Source organism: Megalopta genalis, chromosome 1, assembly GCF_051020955.1.
Source record: "Megalopta genalis isolate 19385.01 chromosome 1, iyMegGena1_principal, whole genome shotgun sequence".
NCBI classification, from domain to species: Eukaryota; Metazoa; Arthropoda; class Insecta; order Hymenoptera; family Halictidae; genus Megalopta; species Megalopta genalis.
The window spans coordinates 12,216,816-12,238,617 of record NC_135013.1 but is presented as its reverse complement, the minus strand read 5'-3'; the positions used below and the strand labels follow the sequence as shown (position 1 = coordinate 12,238,617).

Sequence of the window (21,802 nt, the reverse complement as noted above, 5' to 3'; positions counted from 1 at the left end):
GGCGGAATATTAAACGACTCTGGCAGCTTATTGTGAGAAGCAAATTGATGGAACGCACAGGAGTACCCTTTCTCTCTCCCGGAACTCGTAGATTTATTGTTCGAACGACGCTCGCCCGCTTGTACCGACGTTTTTCCTCGAACCGGCGAGGTTTTAATTTCCCTTTCGCACCGTTTACACAACGGATAGATTCTGTGGGAAAAGCATCGCGCAGGTGGAAAGAGGATCTGCGCGGAGATATCTCATCGGATAACTAGGCTTGTTTATCGCAGCCTGGTCAACCTGTCGAATCCAATTTCTATTGTCTGAGAAATATCCGCGCGTGCGTGGCCATAATTCACGGTTTACCCGCTCGGTACACGGGGAGCAAACCATGCGAAAACATATCGCATCGTCTCTCGACGCGAGCCAACAGAATAATCAAAAACATAATTTCACGATTCGAAACTTAGAAATCTCTCGAGCAAATTTCGTGCAACGTCTCGTACGCGCCTCCGCGAGTTCCGCTACGAACGGAATCACCGATCATAAAGCGTCTATACGGGTCTCTTTAAAACGTTCGAAATCCGGCAGGAGTATTTAGACTTTTACGAGCGGCACTTTCTCCCCGTAAAAACGCCTAAAATCCTCCGGCCGGTTGCGAAACTCGCAACCGGAAGGGAACGAGACCGGCGGGCGAAACGAGTCGCAAAAATTGCCCCATCGTTGCTCACTGTCCCAGAAGATCGGCGCGCTGCTCGCGCCGAAAACTCCGATTAAATCGTCAGCGGTGCGCGACAGCGGAGAGTAACGATCGGCCGTGCACAATCATTCACGCGATATCTTCTTTCCGGGCGCGACAAGGTGCTGGCGGGACACGTGAAATCGACGCGTTCGGCGTCGTTCCGCGTCGTCCGGCGTCGCGTCGCCTCGCGTCGCGGCGGTTCCGCGGCGTTAAATCACCGGCGCGCCGGAAGCGTGGGCGAGAGATGCGTGCGACGTAAGTGCGTTCTTGGCGCACGGAAACCCGTTAAGACACTGCCGGCTCTGGTAGGGCGCACCGGCAGTAGCGGTAACGAGAAGTTACCGATCGCCGATCCGGCATTTATAAATGGCCGCAACGTGTGTGTACTCGGCGTTGCGCAACCACGACCGCTAAAAGGGTGCACCAGGATAATTGCGCAACAATACTCAACGAGACAATGAAATATCGTGTAATAGCGGCCCGGAGGAGCGACAGCGTTGCGCCACTTCGGAAGCGTCTTTGCACCTGGTGCAGTAATGCCTCTCTAATTGACGCACAGATTGTCCACAGAAATGGACAATTTGGGTAGAGGAGATACGATTATTCGAGCCTTGCGATTTGTTTCTATAGTTGCGAATTGTCAGTAATTATTAGGTTGGGGAATAAGTTCGTAGCGTTTTTATATTTTCTTTTATTTTACAACGATCTTTTGCTGTTTGACAAAGTGTATAATATTCATTCGATAGAGCTCTTTCTGCTCTACAAAACTGTGCTAATCGTCTTTTTGAGTAATTTAATTTTTTATTACTTTCGAGGCTTAGAAATGGAATATCCAGGAGGTAAAAAGCAACCGAACCTCCTGAATCTTCAATTTTGTTTATTCTCGTCTCTTCTTCTTGCCTCCTCTATTCGTACCGTAGCACTTTCAAACAATTGTACAATTTAAATGAAACTCCCAGATTCTGCTAATTTCCATGTCCTTTTCTAGCTTTCACTTCTCGTATTTTTATGCTCTCATATAATAGCAGTATTCAATTGAACCTCTCGCACTCTGAGCTTTGCTTACCCAGCCTTTAAAATTTGCATACTTCGTATTAGGTTGGGGAATAAGTTCGTAGCGTTTTTATATTGTCTTTTATTTTACAACGATTTTTTGCTGTTTGACAAAGTGTATAATATTCATTCGATAGAGCTCTTTCTGCTCTACAAAACTGTGCTAATCGTCTTTTTGAGTAATTTAATTTTTTATTACTTTCGAGGCTTAGAAATGGAATATCCAGGAGGTAAAAAGCAACATTTTCGACACCTTCTCTTCTTCGCTTTTCATCGAGGCCAAAAAGCTGCTGAAGCAGCCCGGGACATTTGCAACGTATACGGAGAAGGTGTCATAGGCGAGTCTACAGCACGGAAATGGTTTGCGAAGTTCAAAAATAGCGATTTTGACGTCGACGACACGCCCCGCAGCGGAAGACCTTCCGAATTCGACGAAGAGCGTCTCAAAGCACTTTCGAAGGAGGACGGTCACCGAACGAGTCGTGAATTGGCCGAAATAATGAACTGCGATCATAAAACGATTCTCAATCATCTTCATTCAATGGGATTTGCCGAAAAATTTGGAGCCTGGGTGCCTCAAGAGCTTAACGAAAACAACAAAGGAAAATCGCCTTCAAATAAAAACGCTACGAACTTATTCCCTAGCCCAATATAAAAACGAACCGCGAGGTTCGAATAATCGTATCTCCTCTTCCTAAATTGTCCATTTTTCTGCACAATCTGAGCGTCAGTTAGGAAGACATTACTGTACCTGGCGACGCTCACCGCCATTTTCTGGTCTTGCAGATACATTTTTGTCGATGTTAGCGAGACATTTTTAATGGCTTCGTAGTCGACGATGATTCTATTTACTTTAGTTTCCTGGAAACTATCTAAAAACACTGAGATTTTTGTGTCCTTTCCATTTTGTGTCCTTGGGACCCAGCGTTGCTACCCCGAATTATTCTGCTGTTTGCGACGATACGCGATGGCGAACCTTTTTGAGAAGCGAGTCAAATTCTGTTCATTATTTCTTTTTACTATTAGCTCGTGAGTCACTGAGTCAGTAGCGTCACGATCATGTACGTCACACACAGGTGCGGTGATACGATAATCAACTAGCCAATGTCCACTTGCAGGGTGTCTCATTAACTCCGTTACAAAGCGATATATCCATTATTGTTATTGATACGAGGAAATACTTGAGGAACAAATTGTTTGGTTCGAAGGGACACATGTTGTGGTGGAAATCATTTTTTTGTAAAGGTCATATTTTTTGAGATGTCAAGGTCATCGATGTTTTTTCAAATGGGATTACATATTTCTATCATTATATCATGATAGCTAAGATTAAGACGAATCTAATAACCTATAATTCCATGACCTTCGTGAGACCTCGGGTACAAAAAATATATATGCTTTAATTTTTTTAATATTTTTGATTGCCTGTTCTCTCTTTTACGATATAAAAGTTTATACAAATCAATGCATGGATCATTTAAAAAGTTTACGTAGATCGGTAGCTGACTCGCGGGTCATAGGTTCGCCGTCACTGGATTAGATTGTGCAGGGGTGGAGGTGATCTTAAGGTTCTTTGGTGTCTCGGTATTTTCGAGTTTCTTCTTTTCATGCAATCGCGTAGCGTTTAGTTATTTTGCGATTAAATGACGGAGCCCAGATCCCGTGGATACCACATTTTCCGATCGGTAACCAACAAATCGCGGTTTACGACGAAACTTCTCGCGGATTAACAAGACTCGGCCATAACGGTGAATTTAATCGGCCATTGGAACTAGATAACGTGCCCGATTACCGGCCGAACCTTGAACAAGCGTTGAGTTAAGAGTCTCGGTCTCGTCCAGCGAGCTGGCGAGCGTCCCCTGTAAAATTTCAGCTCGGAGATTATCATGTATTGAAAATTTCCGATTCCGACCGTAAATTATGGTCCCGGCGGTCTCGTTAGCAAGGAAATTATGCGAGCGAACCTCCCGTCGTATTCTAAGCCGGGACCAGTAAAATACTGCACCCGCAATGATAAACAGTGCGCATCCTGCCTCGGATTAAATCGGGTCCGTAGCTCTTGAAATTCAAGATTTTATTCAACGTACAGTGCTTTTGAACAGCGATCGAAATAATGTATTATTTCGAACAGAATGAAGATAGCTTATCTACGTTCTTCGGTTAGATTTATTTGGTCGAACATTAGGATTTTCGAAAAACATGTTCAATGTATATTCAATTATTGAGTTTGCATTGTATTTCACACGTGAAATTAATTCTTTTATTTTCGGGAGCATCTACCCGATGGTGTAGTTAGTTTCAGAAATTTAGACAAATTTAGTTCAGGGTTTTCTGGGTCTACGAAATTTAAGAGATCTTTCCACAGATTCTACAGAATCTAGCCTATTAACCCCTTGCGCTACGATTTCTTCCACAGCTCCGTTGATTAACTCTTCGTCGTCCTTAATAATTTCCCAGATAAAACGAGATTTGTCTTCAGATTTTTTGATAAGAGAAGAATGCAATTCTCTTTTACAATTAGAAGATATGAATGCATATTTGGTACATTATGAAATGAAATCTTTATCACGAGTCCGACTCTTTATTATAGTAGAAAATATTAAGAAAGAAATATTTATTTAACACTGAACCTACCGAGCCGATCGATCTGTCTGATTTCACATTTTTCGTTTTAAAGTTGCTGAAATTACAAAGACTCTGTTACGAAAAAATGATTGAACAGATTTCTAAAAAGTTCATAATAAATACAGGGTCTTCATCGTTATAAAGCAACCCTTGTTAGTCACTTTTGGGGCTCGGTCGGTTTAGTATTAAATTAGATGAAAATAATAATTCTCTTCGTGAAACCTTCCGCATGTAAAGTGAATATTGTTCGATATATTTAACGGTGTTCCAACTACTTTGTGGCTCGAAGAGTTACAGCAAATTCTCCCAAATAGTCCTTCAGTTTGTACAGAAAAATCGCGGTCCATCTTTATAGTTGCCGATCGTCGACAATTACAAAAACGAGGCGCAAGGTTCGAATAATCGTATCTCCTCTTCCCAAATTGTCCACTTTTATTTACAAGCTGAAGGAAAATTAGGGAGAATTTGCTGCACTTAGAGGTCGCTACCAGGCGGAATCGCGACGATCGCGGTGATTCGCGCTTGCAGAATTAATTCCTCGTCGCGGACGCGAACGGGTTTCTGGGAGAGGTACGCTTTCCTTGAGATAGCCGAGGGGAAAAGGTCTCAATTAATCTTCCTCGTCCACCCCCGTGCTTAGGTGGCAGCCAACCAGCACCGCGAGTCCGGTTCCCGAAGCCGGGTCCACTCGTCCGGCGACAATGTTAATTGGTCCACGCGTAATTTATACATCGGTACTCTATCTGTCGGCCGGGGGCTATCCAAGCGGAATGGATCGCGTTAGGAAACGGTGAGGAGCGTCGCGGACGACTTGTTCGTAAATCACCCGGCCCGGCCACGACGTATGAAGGAACTTCCTCGTCTGCTCTCGACCGAGACGAGCAATGCCTGGACCGTTTTCAAGATTCATGCAAATTTGCCTTTTTCTTTGGCGAATCCAGACATGCGATTCTGTTTTCCTGCGCGACGATTCCGGAAAATTCGAACCGAAGCTTAAGTGAATAGGGTAAGTGTGTCGATTACTGTGCCATCACCTGGTTTTACTCTCCTTGCAATAATTTTACTTGTTTTTAAAAGCAACATTACGAAATTAACCCCTTAACTTGTACGCTCGAGTTAATTCGAGCGCGCTAAACAGGCCAAACTGTGCACACTCGGAATAATTCGAGCGGCCTTGTATTTTACGCTGCTATAATTTTTCACACTCGAATATAATCGAGAATTGAAAACAACAATGTGAAAGCAAAGAAAAAAGATCGTTTTATTGATATTTATCATTTACATGGAATTGTAAGCTGTAACACTTATTTATTCAAGAATGAAATATAGCCTTTTTCCATGGAACAAAAGCGCAGTATATCAAAATTCTCCACCAAAAGAAAAGTTGTTTTTTCAAAAAAACTGTGCGTTAAGGGATTAAAGATATCGAATTTTTTCAATAAAATTTTACCTGTAATTTTCATAGTCGAATCAAAAACTTTAACCCCTTAAGACCTACAAAATGCAGAAACTAATTTTTTTAATTTCTGATATATAAAATTTGGTGTGTTTTTCCCTTGATCTTGTCAAAACATTTAACAAACGCGTTGCAAATAAAGGGAGGTTCCTAAGGGCTTTCTAAGGGATGACCCTCGAAAAAGAACTGCTTTTTAACCAGTCAGCTGTTTTCGACGAATATACGTCATGACACGAAAAGTTGTCATTTCTTTATGACGAGAATACTCACTGAAGACAGCTGACTTTAATATTTTCTATTAAATTATACATTTTATAAAAGTCTCGTACTTAAACAATATACGAAGAAAATCAAATATGTGCCAGTAACTGACACATTTTTCAATGAAATCGCAACGGCCAATTGGTTCGATAACATGCTAAACATCTATTATTTTTCATTTTTACATCATTCCACTGCTTCTTCAACTTAAATCACAAGGGAAAGAAGAACTACCAGTAGGTCTCCTCATATTTCTTCAAGTACAGCTCTTGTATTGTCGTGCACGAGAAGAATACAGTTCGGTAGATAAGGAAAGAAGAAAGTTGGCAGGCAGACACGGTCGAAAGTTATCGAAAAAGTTGGACACCGTGTACATAATTTACGGAAGTGAAACTTTGTTGAAGTGTCTGAATAAATGCGAGAAGAAGACTCTTCGAACAACGTAAGTTTCGAAGAAGCGTGATACGAGAAGCCTGGGAAATGAAAGACGACAGGAGCATCGGTGTGAAAATTGCAATAGGATAATAAAAAGCGAGGACAATGTGCGATCTTCTTAGTAAAATTCGATCGTGAAAACGAAGTCTCCCTTGGACAAATTGCTCTATGCCCGAACGAGGCTTGTTCGATGGTTTCTCTCGAGTCGGTGCGCTAAGCAAACACACCGAGGACGCAGCAAGATCGCTGCTTTGGCTGCGTGACGCAGCAAGAACATCGCTCGCTCGCGTAGAAACTTAATTCTGATTAACGACCACGCGTACGGCTACCATTCGACGTTTACTTGGTGTTTACATTCTGTCGGGTTTGTTATTAAACCGGAATCGAGCAGGAATCGATTGGGTACCATAGAAAGCGGATACTGAACTATGACTTTGACGATGTACATGCCGGATCATCGTGTTTAATATTTTTCAGCGTTTAATCATCGAGTCGCTTTGCTCATTTGTCTAGTCGTCCGACCGTTCCATCGTACTTTCGTCTCGGAACAGCGAAAAAGTGTTCGCTATTATTCGCGCACCATAGCCGACAACTGTAAAGAGAAACTTGTTCACTTTTTCGACTCTGCTTTCGTTTTTTCATTCTGAGAATACCTACGCTGAAATATCAAGTTTAATTATAGCATCTGAATCGCATAAATATACGCATTCTCCATCGTTTATATGTTGCAATAAATAGATCATTCGGGCCAGAATTATTCGACTGTAAATTCTTGGGCACCATAGCCGACAACTGTAAAGAGAAACTTGTTCACATTTTCGACTTTACTTTCGATCTTTTCATTCTGAGAATACCTACGCTGAAATATCAAGGTTAATCATAGCATCTGAATCGCATAAATATACGCATTCTCCATCGTTTATATGTTGCAATAAATAGATCATTCGGGCCAGAATTATTCGACTGTAAATTCTTGGGCACCATAGCCGACAACTGTAAAGAGAAACTTGTTCACTTTTTCGACTCTGCTTTCGTTTTTTCATTCTGTGAATACCTACGCTGAAATATCAAGGTTAATCATAGCATCTGAATCGCATAAATATACGCATTCTCCATCGTTTATATGTTGCAATAAATAGATCATTCGGGCCAGAATTATTCGACTGTAAATTCTTGGGCACCATAGCCGACAACTGTAAAGAGAAACTTGTTCACATTTTCGACTTTACTTTCGATTTTTTCATTCTGAGAATACCTACGCTGAAATATCAAGTTTAATTATAGCATCTGAATCGCATAAATATACGCATTCTCCATCGTTTATATGTTGCAATAAATAGATCATTCGGGCCGAATTATTCGACTGTAAATTCTTGGGCACCATAGCTGACAACTGTAAAGAGAAAGTTGTTCACTTTTTCGACTCTGCTTTCGGTTTTTTCATTCTGAGAATACCTACGCTGAAATATCAAGTTTAATTATAGCATCTGAACCGCATATATATACGCATTCTCCATCGTTTATATGTTGCAATAAATAGATCATTCGCGCCAGAATTATTCGACCGTAAATTCTTAGGGACAAATTTATAAAAATTGGAAATGAAATGTTTATTGCGTTAGACATGATACGAAACTAATATCCTTGATTTTTCTACACGTAGTACTATTATTATTTTGTAATTATCATCGCTAATTACGAGGACAGAAATGATCAATAGTCTGCGGATTTTATGCATTGATGACAACTGTGTGTGTAGGTGAAGCACAAAACAGTAAATGCAGGCAGTAAATTTAACAATGCCGTTCAATTATTTTGAACTTATTAAAAATATTAACAGTCGAGATAAATCTTTATCCGACTCGTGTTTGTTGCAATCGAATCGGAGAAATTTAATTGCGCATGAAGAGATCCGCTGTTTAATTGTCGCTCCATCATATAAAACTCGGTCGTGAATTGCGGCGTGCGAATTTTACAAAATTCTCGAAGTGTGTCGCCAGCACACTTTGTAAACACTTCCGTCGTGCGAAATAAATAAACATTAGTCACCCCAAATCTTGTCGCGGCCGAAAAGCCTCGAAGTGAAAGCTAGTTAAGGACCGCGAAAGGAAACCGCGGACGAAGTAACCGCCGTTCCTTCTACGATGTGTAAAATATTGATCGTGAGGAGCTCATAACGCGGAGACAAACGCGCGTATACGGACGTGCGAAGCAAACCGAAACGAGGTACGGTTAATTAACAAGAATCAGCGGGAGGAACGGCGGCGCGTAACGGGATCGTTATCTCGGCGTCGCGATCGAAACGGACGAATTGACCGACGACGAGTCGATCCGTTTCCAGCAATCGACGGATCCTCCGTGTCGCGGGACACGGCGTCCGCAATTATGCTCGGCTCGATTTTAATTCTCGCCGATCGACCGCACATCGAGGCTCCTCGGAGCCGAGCCGAGCCGAGCGGAGCGGAGCAGTGCCGGCCAACTCGAGCGTGAAGCCTCGTGAAATTCGAGCTTAAATTTCACCCGGAGGACCATTCACGTCTCCGTGGCCGATCCTCGTGAAATAAGGTTATTGAGATATAATCAAGCGGCACCGGGCAAAAGCGACTGCTATGGGAGGAATCGGTAGACACGGATGACCGAGGTCCTGCGCAGGTTTCACGTCCAAAGAAGAGAGAAACTTCTCGGCTGAAAAAGAATCCAACCAGGGGCCACCCGCGCCGCCCGAAAATCTTTCGAGCAGTTCACGTTCTTGCGGCCGGGGCCGCTGTTTTCGAATTTTCTGCGATTCGTTTTTCAGCTGGTTTTGCGACCGAGGCGGCGACGTTGGCTTCGGGAACGAATCAGGATTTTCTGGTGAAAAGAATACCTCTCGAGAGGGTCTTACGGTCTTCAAGACGCCGATAATTGGTATCGTTAATCGACTTGGGTGAAAGAAAGTTATAGCGTCGTAGTGGCGCATCCGTGCATATTTAGCCAAATATGTTGCTCGACAAAATTATAGCACCGAAAAATTGTTGATAAAAATCGTCCAACTTTGACCGACGATTGCTCCGCGAATAATCATCGTAGGATGACTTCTTTTTTAAATTACAGTTTGAAACCTAGATTTCAAGATAATGTTTCTGGATTCTGAATTTCATGCAACTTCGTCATCGTAACCCTTTAACTGTAAGATCATGTCAATATTTGTCATATTAGTTTGTCATATTTCCTTCCGAATCTCATGATTCAAGCTAAACGGCTCGGTTATTTATTATTTAGCTAAATACATGCCAAAGTGTTTGTTATTGATTTCGTGTGAAGATAATTTTTTGGAGCGTGTTTTAGCGAAACTTGTCCTTTCCAAAAAAAGCAGTTCTATGAATATTTCACAGAAGGTAGCTGTTAGAAGTCCTTGTGGATGTTTTCACAGTCCTCGGTTCGAGAAGGCTTTCCTGGGCATTTTAACTACCTGAAGCCCTTTTAATAGGCTTTTCATTGGCGGTGCTTACCTAAAGGAAGCTTAATAATTTCCATTTATGCAATAGCCTTGGATGGAGTTTCTATTACATTTAGATTGTAGATAACAAGAGAATTTGTTAGTGTACGAATAAAATCGTTATAAGGAATCCTCAATTACTTTTCTTTGAATTAACACCCTGCTATACGATCGATTTAAAAAATTTACAGGTTTGTTTACTGTTCAGAGTCACCTCAAGGTCGAAAGTTAGACTCTTTTGAATCATTTTGAATAAACAAGCTTGCTGCGTGTAAGAATGAAAGAATTGTATAATTATCAGCAAGAAATTAAGAAACAATCTTCTAAGGGAAATTGCAATGCTTCTGAAATGCTGATTTCGGTTAGATTCTTTCCTAAACAAATTTGTAAATTTGTAAATTGTAAATTTGTAAACATTGTACTACGTATTCGAATAATACGTAGAAACTACTTAACAGCAAATAAATTGGTATAATATAAAGATACAGAGAGAACAAAAAATATGGAAGGGGTATCGTAAAATTAAGAGCGAGAGCGAGAGAGAGAAAGAAAACGAGAGAAAGAGCGAGAGAGAGAACGATAGAAAGAGCGAGAGAATGAAAGAATTGTATAATTATCAGCAAGAAATTAAGAAACAATCTTCCAAGGCCAATTACCATGCTTGTGAAATGCTGACTTCGGTTAGATTCTTTCCTAAACAAATTTGTAAATTTGTAAATTGTAAATTTGTAAACATTGTGCCACGTATTCGAATACGTAAAAACTACTTAACAGCAAATAAATTGGTAATATAAAGATACAGAGAGAACAAAAAATATGGAAGGGGTATCGTAAAATTAAGAGAGAGAGCGAGAGCGAGAGAATGAAAGAATTGTATAATTATCAGCAAGAAATTAAGAAACAATCTTCCAAGGCCAATTACCATGCTTGTGAAATGCTGACTTCGGTTAGATTCTTTCCGAAACAAATTTGTAAATTTGTAAATTGTAAATTTGTAAACATTGTGCCACGTATTCGAATACGTAAAAACTACTTAACAGCAAATAAATTGGTAATATAAAGATACAGAGAGAACAGAAAATATGGAAGGGGTATCGTAAAATTAAGAGCGAGAGCGAGAGAGAGAAAGAAAACGAGAGAAAGAGCGAGAGAGAGAACGATAGAAAGAGCGAGAGAATGAAAGAATTGTATAATTATCAGCAAGAAATTAAGAAACAATCTTCCAAGGCCAATTACCATGCTTGTGAAATGCTGACTTCGGTTAGATTCTTTCCTAAACAAATTTGTAAATTTGTAAATTGTAAATTTGTAAACATTGTGCCACGTATTCGAATACGTAAAAACTACTTAACAGCAAATAAATTGGTAATATAAAGATACAGAGAGAACAAAAAATATGGAAGGGGTATCGTAAAATTAAGAGAGAGAGCGAGAGCGAGAGAATGAAAGAATTGTATAATTATCAGCAAGAAATTAAGAAACAATCTTCCAAGGCCAATTACCATGCTTGTGAAATGCTGACTTCGGTTAGATTCTTTCCGAAACAAATTTGTAAATTTGTAAATTGTAAATTTGTAAACATTGTGCCACGTATTCGAATACGTAAAAACTACTTAACAGCAAATAAATTGGTAATATAAAGATACAGAGAGAACAGAAAATATGGAAGGGGTATCGTAAAATTAAGAGCGAGAGCGAGAGAGAGAAAGAAAACGAGAGAAAGAGCGAGAGAGAGAACGATAGAAAGAGCGAGAGAATGAAAGAATTGTATAATTATCAACAAGAAATTAAGAAACAATCTTCCAAGGCCAATTACCATGCTTGTGAAATGCTGACTTCGGTTAGATTCTTTCCGAAACAAATTTGTAAATTTGTAAATTGTAAATTTGTAAACATTGTGCCACGTATTCGAATACGTAAAAACTACTTAACAGCAAATAAATTGGTAATATAAAGATACAGCGAGAACAGAAGACATGAAAGGGGTATCCGTAAAATTAAGAGTCGCCACAGTTCATCGAAATGTTTCTGTCAAATAGTCCTCCACCAGAAACATCGAGTGTACTCAGGTGTACTCGGGGTGTGTCCAAGTTCATCAGGTGCGTCCGTAGTGAATCGCAGCTCCGTGATAGCCGAACGAACGGCAGGGAAATTTGGCGTCTGTCCAGAGCCAGCCTCCAATGAGGTTCCCATTATAACTCGCCGCGGATGAAGCGGAATTTCATTTACGAACCACGTACCGGTCGTCCTGCACGTTACGGTAGTAACGAGTGTACGTGATCACCATAATACACGAGATCGGATGAATCGTGGCTACACGCCTGATTTATTTCCCCCCCTCGTAAAATCCGCGGTGGAAGACGTTTGAATTATTGGGATCCGTGAGCCGGGACGGGAATCCCTATCGAATCGCCATACACCTCCGACCAATCTTTTCCACCATTTGCATCTCGAATTTTAACGAAAATTCTATCACTATGTATTTATTTCAGAAAAGCGAATTTCGATTCAGGATTCGTCCACTTTCGCAGAAAAATTGTCGAATTCTTTCAATATTGAAATCGGTAAACTAGGGATCTGTAGGTATTACTGTTTAGAGATATTCTACCTCGATTGCAACAAGCCATTTATTTTGAAAGTGGCCTAAGTCATTTTTCAAAAACACCGAGCTAGCTATTTTAATATTCACATTTCTACGTTATACATATAATTTCATGTCAGCAAAGCTGAAAGAACGCAGTGACCCTTAAGAACACAAAAACATTATACCATCATGTTATCAATTAGCAATATTTTTAAATTTATTAAAACGTAAAAACCTTAAATATCTGGATTTTCAAATAAATGGACTTAGGCCACTTTCAAAATAAACGACTCATTTCTTTTCCGGATAGGTCACTAATAATACTGTTCAATTTTTAAATATTCTCATACTTCCGTGTTTGTTCTATCTATTTTTGGTATACGCGCACAAAATCCGTAGTTTATTGATCATTACTCAAAATTTCTCGCATCGACGAGAAAGTACCTCGTTGTAAATATACAATAGTAATACAAATAATTATCATTAGCGTGAACGTTTTCTTGCATTTTACAAGCTGGCATCTCCCATAAATGACGCAAAATCAGAAGTATTTACAACATTATACCAAGTTGAAGCAAAATTCGAAATTCTTTTTCTTAATTTGTTTAAGAGGCTGAAAATAGTGTGACAATGTTTCTAAATTTTTCTAGTGTTTTAACTATTTAAAATCTGCGGTCTAGTAATTACAGAATAAACACGGAGCTCTTTACGACAAAGCAAACAGTATATTAGGATACTATCCTATTAATCCATTAATTTATCCAATTTACCATTTCCAATAGACAGCGGATCTCCATAAAAACTAAAATGTTTAGAAAAATTTTAGAAAAGAATTTTAGAAAAATTTTTGTTGTGCATCGATAGTAAGAAGTAAGAACTGCACAAAAATTCGATTATTGCCTTAATAATTGCAATAAGTTGCAAATAAAATAATAAAACCATTAAATTGTTTTCGTATTTTTACGGTTTCGAGTTTCGTCCACCCATTTTTATCATAAACGTACAAAATTCGCGCTGGGAGATCGATCAGTCATCCAACATCATTCTTTCAACGTCTTACCGTAAATGCTACATCTCGCTAATGGTTAACCATAACCTTCAAATAACAAAGAAAAAATCCTAAATTTTCTAACAAGATCAAACGAACTCACTCTCGCGTCGCAGCCATGGCCTGAAGCTAAATTCGAAATCCAGGAACGCAGAGAGATCTTTGACGGCGCTGCTTCTCCACTTGTCGCGCATCCCCTAGAGCAAGCTTTCGAGGAGCAGAAGAGAGCCGAGGGTGGGAGCGTAGGAAAACACACGCAGTCACCGCGATTAACAGCGTGAGGACCAGTTTCCGGGATAGCTGTCAGCAGGAGTCGCTCGATAAAAGAAAGAGAGGGTGCGGGTTACGGTAGCCTCGGCGAAACGTGCGCACGGATCCAAGGGCAAGGTGAGGTCGGAGGGTCGGAGGGTCGGAGATAGGAGAGAAGCTGAAGAAAATGGAGAAAATGGAGAGAACGAGAGACGGACAGATAGGAAGGAGGAGGGGGGCCGGCCGGGGCTCGGCGGGAGCGACGTGCCGCACAAAGCGGCGGCGCTTTAAGGGAGAAAAAGCTTTTTGCTACTCGGGGTTGGAGTCCCCGAAGCGACTTCCACGGGGCTGGGAGGCTGCTCCGTGCACCGCGGGGGGGAGGGGGAGGTTAAAATCGATTTCAGCCCCACCCGGATGCGATGAACGCGGCGGCGTGGAGAGAGAGAAAGAGAGAGAGAGAGAGTGCGGCGGCTAGGAGAGGAGAGGAGAGGCAGTGCCCTCGATTCTTTTGCGATGGTAGACGTATCGTCGAGGCCGGAGGAAGTCGGCGAACGGCTATATCGTGCTTTATAATAAGATACTTTATCGACGACGCGGCAGGTATAAAATCGCGAGATATATCACTTGTCAGGCGCATCCACCGGCCCGGTCTATCTCCGGGAACGAGTACGGGGAAAGCCGAACTCGAACGACTTCCTGCGCCCTGAAAGATGGCCCTTCTGCCCTCCTACCCTTTGCAGCACGTCTGCTCCGCTTTTTTCCTTTCCGAGGATTCCTCGAGCCGGCCTTGGGGTGGCTTTGCGTCTCCCCGATCTTTCTTACGTTACCCCAGACAATGAACTCGCTCCCTAATAGCTCGCTTTTTATAGTCACCGTGGCGATGTTTGTTATCGGTGATTCTACGCTCTCGCAGAGATCTGCACGGATTTTCGTGGATTTTATTCGACAGTCGGAGAGATTTCTCGGATTGATTTATTAGCGAACCACGCTTTGAAGTATGTTCGTTATCAGTTTGTTGTGGGATTAGTTGAGTATGAATGAAACTTATTTCCGTGTGAATATGATTTTGTGCCACTGGCACGCGTATCCAATAAGCGACAATGTATTTATGCTACTAATAATGGTTATGTCACGTGGTTGCGATTCTTTTGCAATAAAGCGCATGAGATTTGCAGCAGCTTTGCGGTTTCAAAAATAAAATGCGATAATATCCGACGATATAGAAAAACTTTTCATGCTGCGATCTATGGCGAGGCCCATTCAAAAGACGTTGTATCTCAACAAAATTATTTATAAGATGACAATGTTGAGCATTGAATGGTATTAGCGGCAAAGATTAAATTGAGAAAGTGAACGAGGTTTCACAAGGTTGATTCAATTAAAGTCTGTCGACGAAGTTCGTCAAGTTTAACGCTTTGCACTCGAAGCCATTTTAATACAAAATCAAAACAGTTTTTTAGCTTATTATATTTTCATTTTATACGACAAAGTATTTTATGTATATTAAATATACATAATATATATCAAATTTGATTATCGATGTCTCAGAGTCATCACTCGAGTGCAAATGATTAATAATCTATAGAATTCTTTGACTTCGCATCGTCTACAAATTGTTGATTAATTATTTGACATAGCACTCCGATAGGATTCGGGACGATTATTATTCGAGAACGCATTTAAATAAAACGTAAATAATTCTTACGAAGCGCTACGCAACAGAATTCAAGAAGAAAGTCAGATTTTCCGATCGATCTCCTTAAATCTCGAGGACCATTTTCTTAATTTCACGTCGACAAAGTGTGCGGTCGCTGCGACTGCAAGGAGAATGCGAGTATTGATTGGGTTTAAAGCAGCCTTCTTGCTCGAGAATCTGGGCCACACCCAATTTTGAGGCTCGCTTTACACGGAAGTAGTCGCAGAACGTTGCATCAGGTGTATCGATATAAAACGTCGAACGCTCGACAACCCGCCGGTGGGGATTATTATAAAATAATTGCTACGGAGAAACAAGAGCAATTATTAATATTAATACATTCGCGGAATACCATGTCGAATCCGGAACGCGAGAATAATAACAGCGGCGCGGCGCGACGGTTTGTTCGAACGCAAAGCAATTTCACATCTTGTTAACTTTTCAAACGCGGCCTTTTTCAATTAGTCTTCACAATTAAAACGCGCGGAGTACCCACCGGAAATGAATTGCGCTGTCGACGGAGAGAGAGCGAATAATTTTTCTGTGTACAGTGAAACAGTGAGGAACTTTGTGCAAAACACTTTGGTCGAGAGCAGAAACATTGTTCGTTAAAACCTGCGATAACGTGTGCAGAAAATGCAGACGCAGTTGCAGCGGATAAAGTTACACGATGCATTCGATCTCATTACGAAACTTTTTGTAAAAGATTCGACTTCTCTGTTTATTCGCTGCGAGAGAAATAAACGGGCGCACAGCGTTCTCTGGTGAATGAATGAATTTCTCAACTTTAATTTTTGCAACAAATTTGTCTTCCTAGGAACTGATAATCCTTCGATACTTCGATAACCGAAATATTACTTTCATTAGATAACTCTGTAGTTGAATGTAACGTTATAGAGCCAAAATTCCGAAATCGAAGGTTAAATCTCTCGATTCAATTACACGTTTTAGAACATTAAAATACTAGTTCGTTTTATATCTTCGCGTTTAAGAGTACCTATATTTTAGTTATTTAATTACGGCACATGTATGCAATATAAAGGTGATTACAATTTAAACTTCGAGAAGGATTTTTGAAAAATCAGAGGATATATTAGAAGTCAGATATGTTTTATATGAGCCTAAGTATTACGAAAAGGACCATACAAATCTTAGCAGTATTTGATTTTATGTGGATTTTAACGAACCGTGTCACAGTATTTTCAACGTCAATTGAGTACATGCACGACGAGCGAAGGGACGTGGTCTATTGTTTATATATATTTTTTTGTTAAAAATTACCACGTTCCAGGCCACTGTACAACGGCTTCACGAGTCTCGAAAAACAAATTACTCGAGCAGAAGCGACTCCGCTAATGATATTGTCAACAGGATTTTTACGACATACGCCCACGTCCATGGAAACAGATAGCAGAGGTACAAGAAGCACGGTATAGCAATCGTTTCTTCTCACTGTCGCTCGAGTATTTGGTTTCCCTCGGTCTCGCATGCATAATCTTCTATCCATCAATTTGTCTATTCTGAAAACCAGTAGAGAAAGCCTCTTTCGTTCATTCAGACGGTGTACACCGTTGAACTTCACCTCGCCGGGGACCAGTTTATTTAAATAGCAAATCGGCTGAGAAATGGCGTGGGATCTGTCCCATTAGCGAACAGTGACGTTGAAAAATTGAATTTCAGCCGACGTCCCATTCTATTAACCGGCGGAGACGAGCCGGGACTCTGACTTCGTTAGAGCATTAATCCGCCGTTTAATAATTCCATTGACCGACGAATTTCTGGGAACGGTTTTTCAATCTTAAGTTTGCCGCAAAATGTGAAAGATCAGTGGCACGGAGAAATCGCGGAAATCGTGAAAAAAAGCACAGAGATTGTTCAGCAGATCCATCACAAAATATCCTATAATGCAACGCATTTTTATGAACTTCGAGCCTCGTCAAATCTCTGCCATAACGCAGTCGGCATTCACAGTAACGCTTATTTAATGACAGAATATATAAGAACATTATTGTTGAATATGGTTCTAACAATTTGTTACTGAAAATGTGAAATTACAGTCTTTGAATCTTCGTTCTAGACTGAAGAAGTTGAAAAACATAATTTTTTGATCTTTTTATCATCCCATCCAATTGCAATTTTTCAAAACAATTTTTAAACCATTGTCTGGCAAACTAATCCCTCTAACATTGCAAAGAAAAATGTAGATCGCTTGGTTCAATTATAAAAATGTTATTCCGTTTTAAAAGGTGTACGAATACTTCCTACAACGACTGTATACCATATGTTGTTGAAAGTTTAATACTTCGCTGATAATTATGGAAGCTTAAAAATGAACAATTTTGTACTCACATGGTCTGTATCGATGCAATTTTATATCAAGTTCTATTTAAATAGTTACATCATTTTATACTTTGTTCGAAGCATCAATTACTACTTTACGAATAAATACGTTCGAATTGTTGAGAAAATGTTCCGAAAGTGGAGCATTAAAGCGTCTTCTCGAAGATAAGCATTGCAAAACAGATTCGAATCATTATTACAAAACTGCAAATTTTTCCGGAAAGCTCGAATGTTTAAACATCAATTCTCGCAGGGACTAGAATTCCGCATAAAACGCACGTTGCCACGGATTTCCTCGAAGCGTGACAATATATAGAATGAACGTGTTAATATAGGACACCTTACCCTACGAATGAACTTTCTGCTATGCGCGAAAAATCTTCTCGCCCACGCAAGCATGGCGCACGATCATCGGGGCCACCGGCTTAAAAGTTTCGTCGACAAACTTCATGTAAATCACACACTGTTCCCGACGGGAATGATCGGGAGACGGCCAACAACCCGGCCGGCGGAGTTTCTAGTTTGTTTCGGGTAGTTTACGGTTTATTTGCGGAGTGTTTATTCAATGAACCGCGGCGCCGATGGCTATGAATAGAAACGAATCGACGCGATACGACGCGACGCGACGGTGCGCAGACGATGCGTTAACAAACATATGGATGTTGTACAATCAAATATTGACGGAATAGATATCGCGGAGCCCGTCGGCGAGCCTGCTATTCTTGGAGCAAGTGTATCCCCGACGAAACTTAAATAGCCAACTGCAGACGCGATTATTGATTCGAAACTGCATCGACCGCGCTACCCTCGCGGTGCCGGCCGATGCACGGTTCTCTGTTGGCCTACTTCGACTCGGCGACGCTACCTATAGCATGGCAACCCCCGTCGCGGCGCTAGCAAACTCGAAGCTAGGCTATTCGCCAGGCACGCACACGCGACCTGCTATACTGATTACTTCGCGATTTGTTAAATGTCGGAGACTCGGCAAACATTTGCACTGGAAACCGTTTTAACACTAGAAAGACTGAAACTTAGTATACACCTATATTGCTCAAAAGCAGTCGAAATGACTGCATTGTGAAAGAATAACTAATGTGCAAAGAAATTTGTTTAAAATTAATTTTTAACATTTTTTTATATTATTTACAGTTATATAACAGGTTATTAGTAAATATTAAGAATAAACAAAATTAGAGATAAGAATAACATAAAGATACGAATAACAAGTACTACTTTAGCTTATTGAGCAACTGCAACTTATCTAGTATACGCCAAAATCGACAATTTATCATGTACTTGTATGTTATCATGTAATGGTAATCGAAAAAAATAATAATAAGAGTCATTTGATTATTTTAAATTTCCCAAGCGGTCAAAACGACTGCTTTTGGGCAATATAGGTATAACACATATATATATACCGGAAATGAAGGAGAGAAGGAGGTAACTACAATTATTAATAAACGCATTTATAAGTTGTACAAAAAGTCACAAAATTCTAAGAAATTGTATCATTATATACATAATTTTTTTTCTCATTGAAACTAAAAAGCAGTCAAAATGACTTCCTTGGGCAATCTAGCGTTAACCAGAATCGAGCAGAAAATTTTATTCGGATGGCGGATAAGAGATAAGGGTTCACGAATAAAACGAATAAAATTGTATTCGAAATATTCAATCGAATAAAAATTTTATCCAGATCACAATTTATCCGAACAAGATTTTATTCGAATTAAAAGTCATTTGAATAAGAAGGTATTCGAATTTATTTCTACACGAATTAATTATATAAATAATCGATTTAAATAAAAATTGTAAAATGTAATGTTTTACCATGAATTTTCGATTAATGTCTTCCATGTTAATTTTTACAATTAACTTTCATTTCAATTGTCGCATCCGAAAGATCGTTGCTTTTGGGTAGGTTGATCATTCATGTTAAGTAATAATAACTAATAATAATTCATATTTAGAACATGTAGGTACAAGCTTAAAAAATTACGTAACAAAGAAGATCGACAATTATTGGCATTATTATTCAAATGATGTTACAATCTCTTTTCGAATAACTTTAGTAACAGACTTTCGGTAGGCAAAATATTATATTTTCCCACGTCGACTATGACAAAGCCACCTCCGACACCGGCAAACTGGAGTTTCTATTCGCTCAGACGACAATTCGACGTCTGCTGATGCGGAGTGCACGCGGAACGCGATCGATTCCTCGTTTCCACAATGGAATACGTGACGTTTCGCGCCGGACGAACGTAACGAGCGGAAAATCTTGCTTGCTTGCCTCGCGACTACGTTGTAAAGGCTGGTTTAAAAAAACGTGAAGCCACGGTTCCACTCGAGGCAAACGATCTGTTGATCTACCTTCACTAATTTCCAATCGAAACACAGTTATAAAGAAAATATCGCAGTTTAACTAATAATTTAAGATAGTTACATTAGTAACCGTAACCAAAGTGGACAGTTTAAATTTGGAATTCTCTCCGAATTGATTTGTGGTTCAATATTTAGGAATATTTAGCTGTAGTTCCACTCGAGACAAACGATCAACTGATCCACCTCTTCATCAATTTCTAATTTCGACACAATTCTACAGAAAAGTTCGCGTTTTAATAATTTTATTTAATTATTGTTCGTTTTTAATATTGTTTTAGAATTCTCTCTAAATTGATTAGCGTTCCAATGTTTGAATTATTTAGCTTCCATTCGAGACAGACGATCTCGAATATCTAATTTCTAATTTCGACACAATTCTACAGAAAAATTCGCGTTTTAATAATTTTATTTAATTAATTTTCGTTTTTAATATTTCGTTTAGATTTCCCTCTAAATCGATTAGCGTTCCAATGTTTGAATTATTTAGCTTCCATTCGAGGCAGACGATCTCGAATATCTAATTTCTAATTTCGACACAATTCTACAGAAAAGTTCGCATTTTAATAATTTTATTTAATTAATGTTCGTTTTTTAAATATCGTTTTAGAATTCCCTCTAAATCGATTAGCGTTCCAATGTTTGAACTATTTAGCTTCCATTCGAGGCAGACGATCTCTAATTTTCTGTCTCGTGGTTGAATGTTGCAAGCATTCCGAACAGAATTCGAGGGAGAAATGAATTGAAAGGGCCCCAGCAGCACAATGAAATGCAACGATACAAAATTCGCCAAGATCGATATCGCGGCGAACACATCCGGAATAAAAGACGATAAATCCGTGTGGAGTCGCGGCATTTCGGAGAATAACAAACGCTGGGCGTTTGTCTCGTAACTTCGGGATCAAGATAATCAAATAGCGAGCGCGAAACGCTCAACAGATCAGCCGGCAAACGCGTATAGCATTGTGATTGAGTATCATAGAGAGGCCACGTAAACCCGTCAACGGCGACTACACATTTCTCAGGTTCCACGTAAATGCGCGGCCGGTTCCATTTGGCCGGTGCTCGGATTTTCCCAGCACGATCGGCGGTTTGAATACCGAATCGTTTTTTAAAAGCCTGTCCGCTGCGAGAAACCGCGTGTCGATACCATCGAACGTACACCTCCGGACAACGGTTTATGTAATAACCGCACCGGCGCGCGGCGCGGCGCGGCGCGGCGCGCCGTGTCTGAGCAAACCGTTCTGCCGGAAACGAGGCGATCTCGGCTAACAGTTGGACTGTTAAAATCCGTTAAAACGATTTTTTGATCGGCCAAACGAGGATTCAGACGTTGACACAGCGTAGATCACTGTTGCCAAACCGGCAAACTTGCTTCGCAAATAGTTGTCTTTACGTTTATGTTCTCACGTTCTATATGATCCTCGTACACGCTTTACTGGATCAATTTTAAGCAAAAGTATTACTG

At 40.2% G+C, this 21,802-nt stretch overlaps 1 protein-coding gene across 5 annotated transcripts in view; it reads right to left on the bottom strand.

Annotated features, from left to right (window-relative positions):
• Positions 1–21,802, bottom strand: part of LOC117228994 (uncharacterized) — a 729,674-nt gene that overhangs the window by 662,206 nt on the left and 45,666 nt on the right. Inside the window, exon 1 of one of the 5 annotated variants that reach the window (XM_076521436.1) lies at positions 18,295–18,363. The exons of the other annotated variants lie outside the window; for them this stretch is intronic. Coding sequence (XP_076377551.1) covers positions 18,295–18,348 — 54 coding nt within the window. The 5' untranslated portion in view covers positions 18,349–18,363. Of the gene's footprint in view, positions 1–18,294; positions 18,364–21,802 lie in introns of those variants that run through there. 5 annotated transcript variants of the gene reach the window in all.